The sequence below is a fragment of the Saccostrea echinata genome, unplaced genomic scaffold, assembly GCF_033153115.1.
Source record: "Saccostrea echinata isolate AGI-Se365-2 ecotype Australia unplaced genomic scaffold, CSIRO_AGI_Sech_v1 ptg000064l, whole genome shotgun sequence".
NCBI classification, from domain to species: domain Eukaryota; kingdom Metazoa; phylum Mollusca; class Bivalvia; order Ostreida; family Ostreidae; genus Saccostrea; species Saccostrea echinata.
Window position 1 is genome coordinate 7,258,721 of NW_026889813.1, and position 21,611 is coordinate 7,280,331.

Below are 21,611 nucleotides of genomic sequence, written 5' to 3' on the forward strand. Positions count from 1 at the left end.
TGTACAAGTTACTCATGAAATTACATCCCCAGATACTAACCAACAAAATTTGGCTTGCCCATGAACATTGACATTGACCCCCACGAATTAAAATGATTCTACAGTATAGGACAAACTGCAATGAAAGGCAAAAAATAGCAAGACGTATAATTCAGTGTTTCCTTTTCCTATAAAGAAAATATATTAGGGCAACTATCTTGTGGATTCACCATGAGGAATGTAATATTTTTAGGGCTATGTTAGGTAAGTATATCATGAGGAATATATTTTCAGTAATTTGTTGTATAGATATGCCATGGAGAGTGAAGCATTTAAGAATAAACTATGTTATATAGGTATGCCATGAAGAATATAATATTTTGAGGACTATGTTGTAGGTATGCCAGCAATACAGAGTACCTCACCACAGATGACTTACTTCTATTTTTAGAAGCAGAGTAAGGGGTAAGTACAGTTCACATTTACATACTTACATACGATTGCCCTGTGTCTTGTGAAGCTCATTTTGTCATTCAAATTATGCTGAAATTTATTCATTCATAATTAATGTCTACTGCGTTACATAAAAATTTTCATTTCTGCAGTAAGACTGGTGAACTTTATGAAAAGTAATTTAACACCAGAAATGGATTTCTTTGGGATTAGTGACCACAATATAAGAAGGTAGCTTATGGTCTCTACTTCCTTAACGATAGTGGGAGGCAAATTGAGAAAATTGAATCATTAGATAAATGGCAGAAAATTTTGGCATTGTTTTCAACAAAAGACTGAAAAATCCATTAACTCTTCCAGTAGGAAGTGTCTGATTAATTCCGAGTCAATGATGTTAAATAAATTGAGATGAAATTTCAGCTGATGGTTATAGCAAAATAATGTTGCTCTATTGTTGTTTTTTTTTTTTTTTTTTTTTTTTTTTTTTTTTTTTTTTTTTTTTTTTTACTCTTTTTAACTTTACTTGTATTCTTACGTTGTAATCTGCTAATTTTTTTTCATTTAAAAATTGATTTTAATTCAATTTTCAAAGTGCTATGGTAAAATTCCTACTACCTTCTTTAGAAAATTAATTGCATATGGATTCCACTTCAATAAAGAATTCCCAGTACTGTGAACTTAATACGAATTAATTTCATTACAAGGCATTGTCGAATCTTTCTGTATAAAGCCTGTTGGAATCAATCAAAATAATGTTATATTAAAAGAGGAGAAAAAAATCCATTCTCTCATAATTGGTGATCAAACAGCCGTTTTTTTCTTCAGGTAAAATCTTCAATAGCCTTAAAAAAAGAGAGAATTAAAAAATGAAATGTTCGTACATATACCCATTGTGCATTATTAATAAATTTCATTTCTTTAACAATCATCTAAATAAATAAAAACAAACAAGATTATTCATTTGGTATAATACTGAGTACATTGTATGGTTTCTTGGGTGTGTATGACAGTGGGACATGACATTAGGTGATCTGCATTGCAAATCAACCACAGAGGAGTCATTTTTCCTGGTCATCATGAACTCCATTGTGAATGGACAGAAGAAATTTGCTTCCTACATGTATAATTGGCAAGGAGCTGATATTTACAAAGTCTCTTTGTAGTATATGCTATGCTTTGAATATCATTAGCTTTTTTACCACTTACTTATGATACATTGACCTTAAGGGAAATAAATCCTTGCTTAGTAAACATCTTGTTTGTGTGACTTATTTTCAGATGCAAAGAGTGACGAAAGACAAATGTATTGATATAATCAATAGGTTTGAACCCTCAAAAGATGGGAGAGAAAAAGGGCAGTTAGGAATAGATGGTGAGTTAATTGAACGAACAGGAAATGACTGTCAATTACAAGTTAAATTACATCCAGTGGTCTAGCCATGATAGAAAATATAAGGAGAGAAACATTATTTATTGCAGAAAGCAGGATTGTGGGTGGGGTGGGGTTGTTCCCCTTCAGTATGCTTACAATGTGTACCCTTTGTTCGTAGACTAAGTATTTTTTACCTATTCATTCCTTAAAACTCTACTATTGGCATAGGGGAAAAGTAATCACAATATATTAAAAATGAAGACCTTTATTCTCCTAGAAATTTACCTCTTAGAGACAGATAAGCTGAAGAGATGAAATGAAAATTTAAATGGTGTGGTCTAGCTGACTTAATTTGATTAGTAGTTTTGCAGGGAGATCTTTTCTATGGAAATCTAAATACCAGTCTGAACTTTTTTTTTTCTTTTTATATTAATATGTTGGGTGACATTAAAAGATGAATGCTGTTGCTGCATGCAATGCATTTTTTTTCAATATGAAAGAATATTATCTAATATATATTCGTAATTAACATGAACTTTGGTTTTATATAGATAGTAAACTTATCCCACAAAAAAAGTCCTTGCACACCATGCATGCAATTTTCCCATTGTACCATATCAGACAACCCATTAATGTTTAATTTGTGTATCTCCAGTCAAATAGTGATTGAATTCATTTTGGATAATTTGCAGGATTCACAGATTATTTGCTGTCTGAGGAATGTGATATATTTGATCCTGACCAGAACAAAATTTGTGAGGACATGAACCAACCTTTGAGTCATTACTTTATTGCCAGCTCGCACAATACGTAAGTACAAGGGACCCCAATCAGAACCTATATCTTGATTCAACTCCGTCACAAGCCCAGTGCCTGTTAAGGATGATAGATGTTTTTTGGTCCAAAAAGTGGAAGATACGCTCATGTTTAGCTGATGAGGAATTAGGTTTGTCTCTCCAAAGAACACAGAGAAAATTGTTATGAGACCTTGAATAAGGAAATAAGCAAATTCTTTTTTTGTAAGCTTCCTCTTTAGGGAATTCATTACAAATTCTGATGTGTGGACTTAATGCTATGGTTTTAATAGATGTAGAGTGATGACAAATTACTCTGAAAAAGAAAATAGACATCAAAATTGAAAGATGAGAATTATATCAGGGTCCCTGTTATTATGGTGTCAAGAGATTTTTTTCCTCAAATAATGTATTAAGAGGAATAGTGTCCATGTGTTTGAAATTCCTATCAATCTAGATTTCGATTAATATATTAATAAAAATAAATATAAATTCTACATCATTAGTTTATTTACAGGCTTAATGCTAGGCTTAATGCTAATAAAAATGATAAATGACCACTTTATTTTTTTCTTATGTTCTTTTTATAATTTGTATTATATCTGTAATTTTTTTTTGGTTCAGGTATCTTATGAAAGACCAGTTACAAGGCCCGCCTAGTTTCGAGGCTTATATACGTGCCCTTACGAAAGGATGTCGCTGTGTGGAACGTAAGTAGCATATACGTTTCTAGTGAGAAAAAAAGGCATCAGGTGTGAAAGTTTAGATATGTGCCATTACCATAAGGTGTAAGGTAAGATTTGTGCCATTACCATAAGGTGTAAGGTTAGATATGTGCCATTACCATTAGGTGTAAGCTTAGATATGTGCCAATACCGTAAGATGTAAGCTTAGCAATATGCCATTACTATGGGATGCAGCAATGTGGAATGTTAGTAGTTTATAACATACCTAGGTATACATAGTGGGTGGCCTATGAGGTATGGAATCTTATGTATGTGCCATTACCGTCAGCTATTGCTTCTTGGAATATCAGTAGTTTATTCTATAAGAGAGAGAGAGAGAGAGAAAGAGAGGGGGAGGGTCCATCACGTGCGGAACCTTACTTGTATGTCCTGACTAAATTAATATCTGTATGTAGAAGTGTCAGTTAAGTTTGAATAGTGAGAGAGAGAGAAAAAAAGGAAAGAGAGAATATCAGAAAAAAGGTACTTTGAAGGCCAGAGAATCTTGTTCATATACATGCAGGCAAATTATTTTGAATTCCTGGGAAATAACAGTTTTTACTGCGACAGTATTATGCATCATTACTGAGTGGTGGGAAAATGTTACTGGTAATCAGTACATTATATTTGAGGATGAAATGCCTTAGATGTTCATATGGTGAAACAACTACATCACCGGAGTGTACTTACATCTTTGCATTGTTAAAAATGTATGAATGGTAAATGCAATTATGATAGGCTATTCACAGTCACTTTACACATGATTAAAGGCAAAGATGTTGAATGTAGCTGTAATTGGGGGGGGGGGGGTGATTAGGTTTTTCCTGCAGTGCAAAGTAACACTTTGATCACTTCACTTGGTGTCTGTTAGTCTGTCTTTGACACCCCCATTTTCTTATGAACCTATGAGAGGAAAAATAAGGGATCTAATATATATATTACATATGTTTTACTTGACCTCAGGGCTTTAATAAAAGGCTTACTATCTTTTTGACATTAAACTTGACTTTCGTGTAACTTTGAGGAAAAGAAAACCTTTTTTTTAACCTGTGAGAGGTAAGGCTGTGAAATTTATAAGATGCAGTCTAATGTCACATGACCTTTTTAAAAAAAATTAATACATTAGTTTTTGACCATGTGCTATGGAATTATTGCCATTTTGGCCTTATTTTAAAAAAATAATTAATTCTTCTCTTATACCTTTGAAATTGCAACAGGTAAAGTTTTGATATTTAGCATGTATATAGACTTTATAGAGTGTTTTATGGAGTGCTGTGACCTTGAACTTGAACTTTAACACACTTTAAATTATATGTATGATTTCTTAAAATGCATTGATTTGTAAATTTCACTATTATTGAATATTTTGAATGTACATATTTAACTGTGACCTAATTTAATTTAATTTTTGTCATTTACATGTAGGGAGAGGGCTTAATAAGTTTTTAGAACTTGTGCCCAATCCCTTTGTAATCAAAAACTACAATAAAATATGTTCAAACCAACACACTTTAAAAGAGAGGGAGTTATGCCCTGCCTTTGATGTTTAAAATGTTTTTCATTCCTTAGCAGGTCTTTCAAAAAGAGTTTCTGAAAATGTGATCTTTGACATTTATATTTATTGGTCTTTGGTTTTTAGGAACATTGTTTCCAGTAAATAATATCCATGCAAACTGCCACTCCTTCTAAAGTTTTGAACCAATTTCAATAAAACTTGGTACACAAGTTTACTACATCAATATATATATATATATATAGGATGGATGAGGATTTGATATGCAATATTTCAATTAAGGACACAGGAAGCAAACAAAGAATTGGTAATTTAGATGCATGGATTAGTACATGTATATATTTTTTGCCTTATTTGGGTTGTAAATGATGCATATATGTATATCAAATTTCTAAAATGTCAGGAAATTGTAGACTTTTTTCCTTTCTTTTTGCAATCACCATTATAAATCTATACAATTTTTTTTTATCACTTTAAAGGGCATTACTGAAAAACTGAATTAAAAGTGGCTAAATTTATTCATTTTACTTATATAAACATAGATCTTTATGATGGCCTTTTTTGCTAAAAACTATCAGAGTTTAATGATCAAATGTGCAACCTTGACCTTTGTCTAGAATAAAATCACATTTCAAACAATCTTTTCCATTTCTTTCAATTTTTACTGGAAAGATAACATCAATTTTGAAACAATCCTAAATGTTGCTTTGCAAGTGATACTTTTGTATGTTCCTTTAATAATCTAGTTAATTCTCTCACATTGTTAGTGCAGTGGCATGGGTTTATTTATCAGTGTACTGTTGCATAAATTCATGCGGAGAGTATTTTTTCAATGCCACTAACTGATGTTTACAGTACTCCTCAGAAAACAGAAATGTAGGGCAAATCTTGTATCTCAGATTTATGATCAGTGTTGATTCAGGCATTGCCAGTTGTTATTTTGGGAATCAGAGTGTGAAATCTATCTTTCAGATGTATAAAAGCAGTGACAGAAAGTTCGAGTCTGGGGGTCTAATCATCACAGATCTATGTTATTATGATGAGAAATGTTAGGGGTAATAGGGGATTAATTGTAGGACAAGTTGTATCCTATGTTTTCCCCTCCAACACAAGTCTACTTTTGTCAGACAACACATTCCTTTTCCTGATCAGTGTAAAATCAATTTCCTAATTGCCTACAAGTAGTGCAACTGTTGTAAGCTACATTTAAAAAAGTAATTAGCGGTCTGGCTGGAAGGAATATGGACACATTTTACTCGAACTCATTAAAATAAAATCAGTATTCTTTTTTTTTTCATAGGAATGTCCTTTCTGTACTTATTGAAGAGTCAGTTGTAAGCATATCATAAAGGCATTTGTATTAAACATATCTTAGTGTGTTATATGAATATGCATAGAACAAATATTGTCATTTCTGCAGGAAGCTTTTAAAACGTTTAATACATTCCATACATGCAGGTTATGTTCAATGTGCATTTCAAAAAGTGTTAAATAAATAAAATTAAATACATGTACATATAAGATATTGCTGAACCTATCTTAATTATTGGAAGGTGTGGAATTAATAAGTACATGTATTTGTTTGACATGCTTGAAGTCAAATCAATTACAATGTAAAGACTATAATTTGTTTTAGTGGATTGCTGGGATGGACCAAACGATGACCCCATTATTTACCATGGACATACCTTCACCTCAAAGATACAGTTCAAGGCCGTTATTGAAGCCATTAACACTTATGCATTTGAAACCTCTGAGTAAGTTCTCATTTGAAAAAAATCTCAATCATCTTCTATATTTAATTACAAAATGAATAAAAAAGACAAAAGCAGAACCGAGACTATTCTTTGAAATGGAAGTCAATGACAAGCTTTTTAGAACTACAGGTAAGGAGAAAAGTACTTGAGAGTGTGGTATTGTTTTTCAGGTATCCTGTGATATTGTCAATAGAAAACCATTGTAACATCAAACAGCAGCAGGCGATGGCTGAATACATGACCTCAATATTTGGAGATAAGTTGTGTAGTGAGAGTGTCCCTGAGAACGAGACTTGTCTTCCTTCACCAGACTCTCTCAAAGGAAAAATACTTATCAAGGTAAAATAGGACATAGGATTCCACTTTAAAGTTATGGGATTTCCCAGAGTTCATAGATTGGTCGGCACATATATATAGATGTACAAATTTGTGTATGAATCCAAATTTTTTTTTAGCTTTAGTGATGAAATTTATGTGATATGCCCCAAAGCAAAAGTTTATAGATTTCTCATATTTATATACATGTACATTAGTTATGAATCCAAGATCATGATGAAGAGTTTGAACCTTTTTTGTGATACAGGGTAAGAAGTTGCCTCCTGACTCAGAGGACGGGTATGTTACAGATGAGGATGAAGGGGCGGAGTCAGACAAGAAGAAAAATAACAAAACCAAGGTTTTCACGTGTTTTAAAAAGATGACTTTCTTGACAATTTGGCTAAATAAATGTGCTAGTACATGTACAGTATATCATTATTTATACAGAGAAAATGACACAGAACTCAGTATAGAATTTATATTTATTGTGGCGAGTATTGGCCGTGGCACAATAAAATACAAACATTGTGGGATGCCATTTCAACTGGGCAATCCCACCAAATTCAAACTTCATGTGTGTTTCAAAGTCTACTCGTCCCGGGTTTACCGCGGAGGGTCAGCACACATACAAACTGTTCAAAATCAACATACAAACTGTTCAAAATCAAAGTCATATCTCAAACTTCAAATATCAAGCATATCAACTTCATATATCAAATCTTGTACATAATATATCAAATATCTCAAACTTGATAGATCAAACATCTCAAACTTCAAATATCAAACTTTTTCATATTTCAAAGTTGTACTATATATTACAGCTCTAAAGTATATATCACTGTCACCAAGAGTAAGCTTATTAGCTTAGTTTACACTAGCATTAGCATATTAACAAGGTGACAGTTCAGTACAAGTTTCACACAAATATTCAGTTATCAGTTGACTTGGTGTGCGCAGACGCCACATGGCTGCAAGCTGGCACAGATTGCAGTCACCCCACACATTGGGGGAAGCAAAAACAAGTCAACTGTTCCGCGACCAATACTGCCCAAGACCCCCCTTCCCCCTGGGTACTTACACACGTGTTAATCCTTCAGCAGACTGGGAATAAATTTTGAATTTTCCTCTATTAAGAAAGGTGCTATAACACATTAAGTAATCAAAACTTGCCAATGAAATATGTGGAGCAGAGCAAACGTGCACAGACCTCTAAAACACAGAGGTGGGATCAGGTGCCATGGAGGAGTGAGCATCCTCTGCCGACCGGTCACACCCGACGTGTGCTTCTTGTCATGACCGGGAAATAACAGGAAAATCTATTCCCTATATGCTTAATAAAGCTTTGGTCTTGTAGAAAGAAACTTCCCTACTATATCCTGCTTCACAGATGTATATGCCACCTTGCAATGCATTTACATAAAGTTTACCGTTGCTTGTTAATTTTGTTTTGAATTGTCTATTAGCCAAGACAAGTTTTATATACATGGTTGTAACTAATCAAAACAAATATCTGGAGATTTATAACCAAATAGGGGGAGTTTCATTCATTATCATTACATACAGCATAATTCTCAATCCATGAAAATTGCTAGGAAAGCCAATGCATATGCTGCTATTTGATGAACCAAGTTTCATGTCACCAAGGGTGACACATTCACTCTCTAATTAGCAATTTGAAATCCTTAATCACATTTCAAAAACTCCAGTTTCAAGGTTGAATCTCACTATATTCCTATTGATACCTAAATATGCAAGTTTCTCGGGAGATTCCCAACCCAAATATAGATTACACAATTATAAGAATATATCACACTACTTAATTATGGTTACCAATGGTTGTAGAACTGTTAATTATAATAATATTGATATTTTGAAAATATATACTGGTCTTAATGATATTCCTAGAAAAAGATACATTACCTGATACATGTAACAAGTTTATTCAAATTTATACTTACCAATAACCAGTTTAGCTGCAATGAAGATATCTGGCACATTGACAGTGCCAATTTGAACCTGTGATTTTTAGGCTGCAATTTTATTACAGATGCTTGCCATACTAGTATACTCAACTAATCATATTTATGTGTTAATTTCTTTACCTCTGATAAAGAGTCTTTCAATAAACATTATTAATGCCTGTGACACAGGTATGTGCATCAGAACTCTATACAGCTCTGCATGACCATATTGTTCCAGTGTAGTACAAAATGCATAGCAAAGTATAAAATTCTTTTAGGTATAGATATTTGATTATTAATGACACCAACTGGAGATAATTATTTTCAAATGCAATAAGCCTGAAAATAACTAGTACTGCTATCAGTATGGACTTGATCCAAAAAGGAAATTATATTTTTCTGGTGTTCTGATTAAAAACAAAACCAAACTCATTAAAATGTAAACCAAATGTACATCCTGAAGTCTAAGAATCAGCATTATATACATGTACAAAATTACAAAATATAAGCACCCTGTTAGGAGTTTTCAGATCCAAACACCTTAAAATGTAAGCCCAATGCCCGAAGTCAAACAATCAGCATCATCTGTATAAAATTACAAAATATAAGCATCCTTCTAGGACTCTTCTGAGAATTAATTGCTACATTATGAAGAATTTAAGGTACATGTACTTGACAAAGTTTTTCTTTGGGTCACTTCTGATGTCTAAAGACAACTAAATATAGTTAAAATAAGACCATATATTCATTTTGCAACATACAATCTGATGAATGTTCTATAAGTTTTAATTGCTTTACAGAAGTAATTGTAATATTAACTTTGGTATTTGGAACACTGATATCTTAAATAAAATGGTTACTTAAGATTGACACTTACTCCTCAAGCATTCTAATATTGACATCTCAAATATCCAACATCTCAATTGAAAGTTATTTCTTGTCCAATAAGTTCAATACAATGAGGTTTGACTGTATTTACTTTTTGATTTAATAATTGGTCATTAAGATATACATGTATTCATTAATAAGTGATCACAAAACATTCTTGTACAAGATGTTGTAATTTCCAACCTTTCATTTGCACTCTACAGGATCATAACAAAGATATCCTAATTCCAGTAATAGAAAATGGATGTTAATATAAAAATATTTGCATATTCCTTTTCATTCAAACTTAATCAATATGAGATTGATAATTGATGTGGTTTAACAATGATAAATCCCCCCTTTTTGTATTACAAGATCATTTCATTTCAATTTAATAGCTAGCAAATAGAATCCTCGATGAGAGCACCTAAAGATACGAGACTTGAGAAAGGCCTTTTCTAGAGGTTTACTGCTCCCAGACCCCACACAATTAAGATCCCCCTGTTTCAAGTCATATATATATTGAGTTGGAAGCTCAACTGGAGTGTAAATCTGTAACAACTTATGATATGCAACTGATCTTATGACTTACCTATATATCAGAACCTCCTTTTCACAACATTAGTCTAAAATTTCATGAATACAAAGCACTGAACTCCAGGAAAGCTCTGGAGCATTTAAATAAATATAACAATACCCTTCTCTGGGCAAGATAGGTGGTTTCATTCTCCCTTTTATTTAAATTCATCACACACTAGAGATATGATAAGGTGGTTTGCTTACAGATTTTATTTATTTATTTATTTATTTTTATAATCTAGTGCTCTAACTTTAATTACAAATTCTTTCATGAAACAAGAATTTTAGGGCTTTCTTTGGTTCTGATGCTTTCATAAATTTATTGTTTCTCCAAACAAATCATTGTTGAGTCTGAGCCCTGTTGTAAGTAGTGGCTAATAGTTGGATTTGAAAGATTCATCAAGTTCTACTTTACAATTACACAGAACATTGTATCTGTTATATTACATACTACCTGAATTTACACAAAAACTAAGCTTAATCCTCTCACAAATAGAAACCTAATATAAATGTATAATAGGTCCAGAACATTCTACTAATATAACCGGACAAATGGCAAAGTTAAGGCTGCTGTACAATGTGCACCTTACAATAGCATCTATGCACAATCTATTGAATTATTTTGACCTTAGTTTTGAACAATTCCAGGCAAATGTAAGTCTTTTCTCCTTATTTTGAGAGAATTCTATGGTAAAAATAAAATATGATTTGAATGTATTTTTGAAAGATTATTTTATTGTGACATAATTTTGTAGGATTTACTGGTAGTTATATTTATATACATTTTGTTTTCAGCTTGACTTTCCGGTACTTTTGTTTGAAACTTAATAGTTTTTTCCTTAGTAAGCCCCCCCCCCCTTTCTTTAAAAATAGAAATAAATTCTACACTCTAAGCTTGAAAGGTAACACTTTAAGGAAAGGATTTTTAGAAGCAATATCTATACACTGTATAAGCAGACTATTGCTTATATATTTTTGTCTCATTCTACAATGGCAAAGATTAATCAAGTATAAACATTCAATTTATGTATTTCAAAGGTGTTGGATGTACCTGATATATTGGATTGTGATGATACGTATATTCAATGTCTGGTTTTCCAACTGGTTCACAGATTATTTGCTTTTCTTTTCTTTGACTTATATTTTGACCCATCCTCACTGTGTCCACAAAAAAGGTCCGACCGAGTTTCCATATTGTTGTTCCCCTATTCTGGGTTTGCATTTTCCGATTTCGACGCAGTATGAAACAAAAAGACAATAATTAATGTTGATAACCAGTATTTGATCATTTAATAACAATACAAAGGTGAATTAATTATTTTTTGGCATAACCGCGTGTGCGTCGTCTGCTGCGTAAAAATTTTGAATCCAACATCATGCGCCTTATTTAATAAACATCAACAGTAATAAAAGCTTTAAAATGGTTGAAAAACAATACATAAATGGAAAATTATACGATTTTTTAAAATACAAAGCAAAAATTAGAAGTATTTTTTGCAAGCATTTGTTATGCGTCTTTACCTTTGAAAGGTTCAGCAGAAAGGAATGTGAAGAACAAACCCGACCCTTTATATAGACACTTGCTGTGTCATCCAAGCCCGACTCTTAAAAGCCAACGTACAAGGGAGTTGAAGGGACCTATATACTAGTATATAGGTCCCTGCAAATATACTTTTCTCGTAAAATAAAGGCATCTATTTTGTATACACAAATAGATGCTAATGTTGAACATTGATGTCTAAGGTTAACATTATTTCTTTGTTTTACTGAAGGTAGAACTTGTTTTAGAATTTTAAAATGTTTTGAAATAACATCAAATTCATTGTTAATATCAGATACAAGAAAATGTGAAAGTATATTAGACTAAATTGATTGTGTTACAGGATCACCCAGTGAAGAAGCACAAACTGGCTAAAGAGTTGTCTGACTTGGTGAATTATTGTGTGTCCACTAGATTCCATGACTTCCAACTACCCCAAACAAGTCGTATGTACATTTATATTGGAAATTTACGTTCTTTTTCATATAGATTTAGTTTCTCTAAATATGAGAATGGTGCCTCCCAAATGAAAACAACTAGATATTGATAATTACGGGGCATGGATGAAATATATATAAAGTGCATGATATTGGAGAAAAAAGTAAGTGATAAAAAAGTTCCCCCCTATTGATTGATTTCTTAACCTATCAATTATTAAAAATTGCAGAGAAATACTATGAGATGTGTTCATTCAGTGAATCCACTGCCATCAAACTGGCCATGAGTTGTCCTGAGGAGTTTGTAAACCACAATAAGAAGTTCCTGTCACGTATTTATCCCAATGGAATGAGGGTGGACTCCAGTAACTATAACCCACAGGACCTCTGGAATTGTGGGTGTCAGATGGGTGATGCGAAGTCCTGAAGTTACTGGGGAGGGGAAAGAAGGGGGGGGGGAAGGGGGGATTATATACAATAATATGATGACAGGTAATTGAGAGAGGATTGCATTTAATAAAATTAAACAGCAGTATTTTAAAGAAAAAATTATTTCCAGTTACTGACAAGTTACATCTTTGGACTTGGCATTTCTTAACAGTTTTTTAAAGTGATAGAGGAATTTGAATTATAAAGTATTTGAATCTGGAAGAGAAATTGTACATGCATGTATCTATAATCTGTTTTGAAAACTTAATAGCAGAGATGTGTGTGTTTATTACAGTGGCCTTGAATTATCAAACCCATGGTTTAATGATGGATCTATACCATGGATTCTTTCGACGTAATGCTAACTGTGGGTATATTCTGAAGCCAGCAATTATGAGGGAGGAGATTGCGTACTTCAGCGCCAACACAAAAGACGTCATTCCAGGGGTGTCATCTCAAATATTGCACATAAAGGTAAAATGCAAACAGATTTACACTTGATCAGTATATACTTAAAAACACCTGGATTACAGAATATGTTACATTATGTTTATATGTGTAGGTTGTCAGTGGACAGCATTTTCCAAAACCCAAAGGTTCTGGTGCCCGCGGCGATGTCACAGACCCATATGTTACCATAGAGATTTTCGGCATCCCTGCTGACTGTGCAGAAGAGAGGACCAAAACTGTGCCCCATAATGGTGTGTAGGCCAGGACCTTTGTACAGAAAACTTTTTATTACTTTATTTTGGTAGTTTCTTCATCCAATTAACAATCGATGAACATCAGGGTCACATTTCCCTATATATATATATATATATATATATATATATATATATATATATATATATATATATATATATATATATATATATATATATATATATATATATATATATATATATGTTGTAAATCCATTAAAATTTCATCTAAAAATTCCTCTGGTATCCAAGTTAAGTTTTACATAAATAAGTAGTTAATGCTACTTTTACCTGTTTTTCTCTCGTAGGATATAGTCCCATATTTGATGAGAGTTTTGAGTTCAAGATTAACCTTCCTGAGCTGGCTTTGGTTCGGTTCGCTGTCTTGGATGACGATTATATCGGTGATGAGTTCATTGGACAGTACACCATTCCTTTTGAATGCATGCAGACAGGTTTGTTCTTTTATTACAATTTACAGGATTTGACATAAGTTTGTCAATACTGCAACAGGAAAATATTTAGCCATATGCCCCATATATGATTTAATTTCTATTTAAAATTGGCCCAAAGTTATTTAGCCAACCATAAATTGTAGCTTTATTAGAATTACCCAGTTTTAAAATTAATCAGTATGGAAAGGGTTTTAGATTAATTAAGATATAAAAATTTGAATACAGAACAGATTCAGATTTAAAAAAAAAAAATTAGGTAAAGATTTCTTTAGGTATGCAGATTTATATTGCAAATTTGAAATATTTTTAAAAAGGTTAATGAAAAAGTTGTTGATATATAAAAAATCGTTTTTCAGGATACAGACATATTCGTTTATGCTCCAATACAGGAGAGGAGATTCCTAACTGCACCTTGTTCATTCATGTGGCAATCACAAACAAACGAGGAGGAGGGGTGAGGGAAATACTTCACATTGAGAGTTTTTTTTTGACCATATTTTATTATTTATGTTACATTAAAAGATTAGGTGGCAGGTGTTACCTTTATCAGCCTTTTCCATATTGGAGAGGCATAATGAGATTTGTTCTCTCTTGTTCACAATTACGGTATTTTTAAGATTGTGCAGTTCATGAAATTTTTTTCTTTCTGTAGAAGGCACACAAGCGTGGAATGTCGGTGAAGAAGAAAACCAAACGTGATTACATCAGTATGAAGTCAGTGGGAGTGAAAAGCATTGATGAAACATTCAAGGTACGGTGAAAAGGGTAGATTAAATCATTAGAACATGCTCAACCTTCAGTATTTTGAACTGTTTGATTTAAAGTAGATTAAGTCAATCATTTGTATTATCTGAGAATTTACTTTCTTTTCTGTTTTACCATGCAACAGTGTGGTTCATAAAGGTAGAAATTTGTCAGAAAATATTACACCGCTTTTTTTCAAGCACTTGAAAAAGAATTATGCAGCATTTTAAAACATTTTGTGGAAGTTGTTGAATAGATATTTGAAATTTTTCCTGTAGGTTGCTATTCAACCACTGCGAGATGGCACAGACCTCAGGGATAATGTACAGATAACTCTAGCTGACTTCAAAGAAACTTGTGGGTTATCTCCTATTGCCAACATCAAACAGTGCTTCCGTTTAATGGGTACCAGGCTATCCAACTCCACTGAGCAGGCTAATCTGACCCTCGTTATGAGAGGGGAGGTAAGGCATGATGCATCACTGATGTTAAAAGCTTTTTATATTCATTCACTCATGTCAGTCTGTTTTTGTTAAAAAAAAATTAGATGCTACATAATCATGTATTAAAACATAGTTTTTATGTTTGTATTGCCTGATTGAATCAACTTGTATTAGGGCATCATGTAACCGATCCGTCTTGTTTATCCTTTTGTAAATAAAAAACCCTTCAGTCTATTTTATTTGCTCTGACAAATTGTTTACAGATCCATTCTCTTTCCACAAGACCAACAATGGGATATGAAATCCATAATCCTTGAGAGGGCATCTCTGTTTGTTAAGCTAAATGTAAAATGATGAGTATTCATGTACTCAATGCTTCAGAAAGTAGAGCCATGGGGAGTGAGATTCTTCGTCATTATGACTATAATTTATGAGACTGCCCTTTGTTGTTTTAGTATCCAAGCCTAGAAGCTCAAGGCAATCTGCCAGATATTTTGAAGAAAGCCCTCCTCTCCTTTGATGAGGTTTGTGTCCATATCCAGACTTTAAACATGTATTTGATTTGTCATTGTTTTTGTATTTTAAGTATGCTGTACTACAATTTATTGATCTGTAGAGACCTTGGCTAAAATTTTTTATTCTTTTCTTTCAGTTGGTGGCAGAAATTAAGAATTTACTTGAAAATGCAGACACAGTTTATGAAAGGGTAATTACATGCATGTTTTTAATGTGCTTCCACTGAGGGTATTCCGTTATGTTCTGCAGTCAATAAATATTGAAAGTTGCAAGAACTATTGTAATTCATTACTCTACCAGTGCAAACAAACTTGATGATGGTGGTTTGTGTTTAGGAATGGGAAGGGAGAGGGGACTATACAGTATAAGCTAGCAGTTATCACAACATTGCCAATATGACTAAAAATCCTCTGTTAATGATTTGAAATGTTTGAAGTGTCATAAGATTTTTTTTTATCATAGTTACTGCATTGCAAGCGAGCTGGGATGGAGTGGCATGAAGATTTGGAGAATATTTGCCAGCAGTCAGGCCTGAAGGGCAAAAAGTTATCAAAGGTATCATAACACAAAGAGATTTAAATATCTTGATTCTTCTCTGTAGGATTTATTTGAAATGTAAAGCATTGTTTGTGTAACTCAATACAGTAAATTCTTGTTATCAAACTTAAATATAGCAAATTCACAGATAGTGATTTTTTTTTAGATTCTCTGCAACCTTCTGAACGATTCTTTGTAATATTTTATAGTTATAATGAACTCTGATATAAAAATTGTATGGAGAGTTGATTTTATGTCTCATAGAGGTTAAGGATAAGGTAATTTACATCTTTTATAACAAATTTTTAAAGAGTCTCAGTACAGTGAAACTTCTCTAAACTGGCCACCTGCTTTACCAGACCACATGGCCGGATTAAAAGGATTGCTGGTTTTTAGCTCACCTAAGCCGAAGGCTCGAAATAGCAAAAAATTAATGGCATCATTGAAAAATCTTACTTTCAAGAACCAATGAGCCAGGAAAAATGAAACTCATGTGAAATCATTGTCAGGTAGTGTAGATTCAAGTTTGTTCAAATCATGACCCTTGGGGGTAGGGCGGGGCCACAGTGGACGATCAGAATTTAACATTGGGGTATGTAGGAAAAATCTTCAAAAGTCTTCTTCTCAAGAACAGCAAAGCTATGATTGGTCATATTTATATGGAAGCATCCTCAGGTGGTGTAGAATCAAGTTTGTTCAAATCATGACCCCCGGGGGTAGGATGGGGCCACAATGGATGATCAAAATTAACATTGGAGTATATTGGAAAAAACTTAAAAATTCTTCCTCTCAAGAATAGGAAAGCCATGATTGGTCATATTTATATGGAAGCATCTGCAGGTGGTGTAGATTCAAGTTTGTTTCAAATCATGACCCCCAGTGGTAGGGTAGGGCCACAATGGACGATCAAAGTTTTACATAGGAATATATAGGAAAAATCTTCTTCTCAAGAACAGCAAAGCAATGATTGGTCATATTCATATGGAAGCATTCTCGGGTGGTGTAGATTCAAGTTTGTTCAAATCATGACCCCCAGGGGTAGGGTGGGGCCACAATGGTCGATCAAAGTTTTACGTAGGAGTATATAGGAAAAATATTAAAAAATCTTCTTCTTAAGAACAGCAAAGCTTTTATTGGTCATATATGAAGCATCCTCAGATAGTGTAGATTCAAGTTTGTTCAAATCATGACCCCCAGGGGTAGGGTAGGGCCACAATAGGGGATCAAAGTTTTACATAGGAATATATAGGAAAAATCTTCTCAAGGAATATATAGGGAAAATCTTTAAAAATCTTCTCAAGATCAACAAAGCCATGATTGGTCATATTTATATGGAAGCATCCTCAGATAGTGTAGATTCAAGTTTGTTCAAATCATGACCCCCTGAGGGTAGGGTGGGGCCACAATGAAAGTTCAGACTTGTTCATAAGGTGTCAATTTTATTCACTCTTGTTTGAAAACTATTTAAATCATTGTAGATTTATGAGGATTTGACATAGATGTAGGGGCCCCAGGCATAAGTTATGGCAATTCATCCTTTATGTGGTGCTGGCCTAGACTTTTTATATTGGCTGATTTTGAAGGGGTGCTGGTATTTTCAGGGTTGCTGGTTTTGCGAAGTTTCACTGTTATTACAAATATTAAATTGACATTTTTTGAATTACGGAACTTTGTGATTTGCAGGCCATGGAAAATTTCTCCTGGAATATAAGGGTTTTAAAAGGACAAGCAGATTTAATCAACCAAGCCAAAAAAGAAAGCCAAGAGTATCTCAGACAAGTGAGTCATTTTCTCTTTCTTAAAGCTCAGCTATTTTCTTTCCTTGGCTCAAGTTTTTAAATCTTAAATAGCCAGAAATATTGCAAAAGACAAAAGCACTGAAATTTGTAATTTTTTTCTTTATTGGATACATTTTTTATTATCTTTTAATCTTTTTCTAGAATTAAGTATTAAAGCAAAATAGTAGCCAATGAAGGATTGATAACTTTTATTCACATATTGGAAAAATATCCATGAGTTTTGAAATCTTTTTCTGATGAATATTTTAATTCTCACCACAAATTATTTATTTAATTATGTATTTAAGTAAAATGTCTCATCAGTCACAAAACTTAATGTTGCATGATTTTAGATCATAAACGAAAGTTGTTATAAATAATAGTAGGTATACAGTATATGTTGCCATTTTGGATGTGAAGAATTTTCAAATCCTCCACTGTAGATCACAGAAGCAGCACAATCAATGGGGCTTGGGAAATTCAACGACAGCCAATCAGATATACCAGATGTCCTGGACAGTCCATTATGATGTAGAGTCCGTCACCAAAAAGCTGTGGTCTCAACAGGTGCCACTCTCAAGGAATGCATATGTCATTGAACCACCAAGCAGTTCTGAAACAACCTGGGAAATCAAGCGTTTACACCAATGTCAGAAATTATACATAATACATGTACCACAATATCTATTGATTTGATATTGCTGCCAAAAACAATGTACAAAAAAAGGTAGTGTGTTGCTGGCCAACATACCAAAATGTCAGAATCTCATGTGATAGTATAGAGTCTGTGTATTCCTATTCAGACTGCATTTCTTCTTGTTTCCTAGTCGTCCCCCCTTACTTACCATGCCAAATGCTTATATACTAGATAAGTATAGTGTATTTATAGTGTCCGAATACTTTTCGGGGTGTCCAATATTTCATTGGTATTGTTTGATTATAAAATTCTTGTTGATATATATATATATATATATATATATATATATATATATATATATATATATATATATATATATATATATATATATATATATATAAAATTACTCATGAACACAGTATTATTGTATACTCTGAAGACAGGAGGGAAGGATTTCTTTGTTAATATTATCAGACTCTTCTTGTGTTCCTCTGTGATCTAGTCTAACTCTTGCCAGGTTTATGAATGTACAGCTGTGATTCATTCTTATTCAGATGAGATTGTGGTGTTGAAGGTTTCTGACAGTGTCCCATTCAATGACACATCAGGAGTCACTCTGAATACATTGTTCATACAATTTTATTTTTTTTAAAAAATCAAATTTCAAGAAAATTCAGTTATTTTCCTCCAAAACCCATAGCAGCTTTCTTGCATATCTTAACTTGCCAATCAAACTAAAAGATAGTAATTATTTTCCAACCAAACCAATTAAGGGTATCTTCATAGAATTTATTAATGCAGCTGTAATTCAAAAGCCTTACTTAAATGTGATCTCCAAAACCCCAATGACTTTTTCTCTGTTTTATAGCCTATATGTTTTAATGACTACATTGATCATCTTCTTATGTTTCATTGGTACTTACTTGATAAGTCTCAGATTTCTGGACAAAAATCTGGAAATAAGGTAAACTTGGTACATATGTTGCAGTTTCTTAACAAATGCTTGGAACCTTTCCGGTGTTTAATGGACAGATTTGTTTCTCATACCATTGCATCATATCTGATAATAAAACAAGAGCAACATCTAATTCCTTCATCCATGTCAATAAACGAGTTAACAGGAGATCCAGTTAGATATGCCTATTATTAGATCTTGTGACCTTAAGAAATTCTACTCAGTGCTGTGTGATACAAATTTTATATATCACTCTCCTTTCTGTCTCTCTAATAATTAAACAAATATTTCACTCAAGAGCAATATTTGTATTATATTATTTAGGTAACTAATTAAGCAAGTGTTAGATGTGGTGTAAATTATGCAAGTGGTGAATGTTATTTGGTATATACGGTACATGTAACAGTGATATTATGAAAATTGTAGGAATCGTGTGACTTCACTTTCATTATAATTCATACTGCATATACCCTTGCACTCTCTACCATCGGCTCATACATTCACCTCTGTCGTTGGCTCGTGTATACCACACTGATAAGCACAAGAAATAGTGCGTTTCTTTTAATCCATTATAATTAAATGTCTGAGCTAATGATAGTCCTTAATGATGGATATTTACAAAATAGATCTAAAACTATTAGTTTAATTTGAAATAATCCTTGAAATGTTATGTTCTTAACGTTATGTCAAAAATCTTGACGCGAGCCCATTGCAGAGGTGTCTGAGAGAGGAACGAACAACAACTCTGCATAGGAGATTGATACCCTTGCATGTACAGTTCTACTTGAAGTGATTATCATAATTTACAATATACTAGACATTTCAGGAGTAAGTTACAAACAACAATCAAAAGTATAGAAGCTTGGCTAAGTTCTCATCCCCCCCCCCCATTTGAAAGGTCTCTTAAGTCACTCAGATGACCTAGCTTCTTTTAACTGTGTTCATTCATCAGTTCCATCTGTCATTTTTTTTTTCATTTTCCAACTCTCTAGAACCATTTCACAATGTAGTGTCAATTACTTTCAAATACAGACTAGAATTCATCCATTGATTTATTATTGATGGAATAAGTGTATTTTATTGTTTTTTTTTACCTTTCATATTTCCAATCCTCAGAATGATGAGTAAATTACTGAAGTTGAGAGAATTTTGCATTTAGAAAAAAATTTAAATGCTGAAAACAAAGAGATTTAGAGGAAAATAATTGATTTATGTTTGTTTTGGTTGTCACCATCTGTCTCTTGTTTGAGATTCAGTATCTTTGTTTCCTGTGCAAAATAACATCACATGCAATATTAAATAAACGGCCTTTTATAATGGGCAAAGGTAGTAGAAAAGTAGTTCAAAATTATGTATTATTTATCAGTTTAAACAGTGTTGGATCATTTTTAGCTCTAGTGGTTGAAGACCAGAAGAGCTTGTGTAATAGTAAGGTGTCTGTCTGTCCGTCTGTCTGTAAACAATTTTTCAAAACGCTACTCCTTCTACAGTTTTGCTCCGATTTCAAAAGAACTTGGCATACATTTACAAGTAGACTATATATTTGTTTTGATTTCCATGAACAATAATATCATGGTTACTAAAAATAGAAATTTCTGTGAAATACTTTCAAAATGCAACACTTCCTACAGTTTTGATCTGATTTTAATGTAACTTGGCACACAAGTAGTGATTGCAATAAATCTTGCTGCAAAAAGGAACTTAAACTAAAATCATTATTCTATGCATTGCTGTTGCAAAGTTTCAAGTCCAAGTGCCACTTTTCTCTTCCTTTGTTTTAAGTACAAACCAGTAGAGCTACAGTCTCATCAGAGACATCTCTTTACATTCTTAAGTAAATAAATGATTTACTGGCAGATTATCTCGGTGCATATTTGATGTTTGAATGATTAAGGAATTTTGTTCAGATAATGCTCATTTATTTTGAAATGTCACTAAGGCTCTGTTGAGAGCTTGTCCCTTATACTGTAGTTATTTTGTTTTCTGAGTGTAGGAATTCATATAATGTTGAACTATGTTGAAAGAATAGAATATTTTTCTTTATTATAGTTGTTTAGAGCCACATTAAGTATAATATTATACAGTAAAAACTGGTGTGATGTGCAGTATTTGTTATGAGGG

At 32.8% G+C, this 21,611-nt stretch overlaps 1 protein-coding gene across 1 annotated transcript; it reads left to right on the forward strand.

Annotated features, from left to right (window-relative positions):
• Positions 1–376: 376 nt before the first annotated feature.
• On the forward strand, positions 377–18,569 carry LOC133175835 (inactive phospholipase C-like protein 2). Its single transcript, XM_061310963.1, has 20 exons — positions 377–444; positions 1,711–1,804; positions 2,497–2,614; positions 3,223–3,308; positions 6,473–6,593; positions 6,764–6,932; positions 7,177–7,269; positions 12,202–12,304; positions 12,526–12,705; positions 13,020–13,198; positions 13,287–13,425; positions 13,734–13,880; positions 14,237–14,334; positions 14,533–14,631; positions 14,903–15,088; positions 15,523–15,591; positions 15,720–15,773; positions 16,046–16,138; positions 17,804–17,899; positions 18,342–18,569. Exons 2-20 carry the CDS (start codon positions 1,711–1,713, stop codon positions 18,426–18,428), a joined length of 2,211 nt encoding a protein of 736 aa, XP_061166947.1. The 5' UTR covers positions 377–444; the 3' UTR covers positions 18,429–18,569.
• Positions 18,570–21,611: the final 3,042 nt, after the last annotated feature.

Coding starts and splice junctions, on each gene's coding strand:
- LOC133175835 (XM_061310963.1), top strand. CDS start 1,711: ATGCAAAGAGTGACGAAAGACAAATGTATTGATATAATCAATAGGTTT. Junction 15,592..15,719: donor CCCTCCTCTCCTTTGATGAG/GTTTGTGTCCAT, acceptor CTTTTCTTTCAG/TTGGTGGCAGAAATTAAGAA. Junction 17,900..18,341: donor GCCAAGAGTATCTCAGACAA/GTGAGTCATTTT, acceptor CCTCCACTGTAG/ATCACAGAAGCAGCACAATC.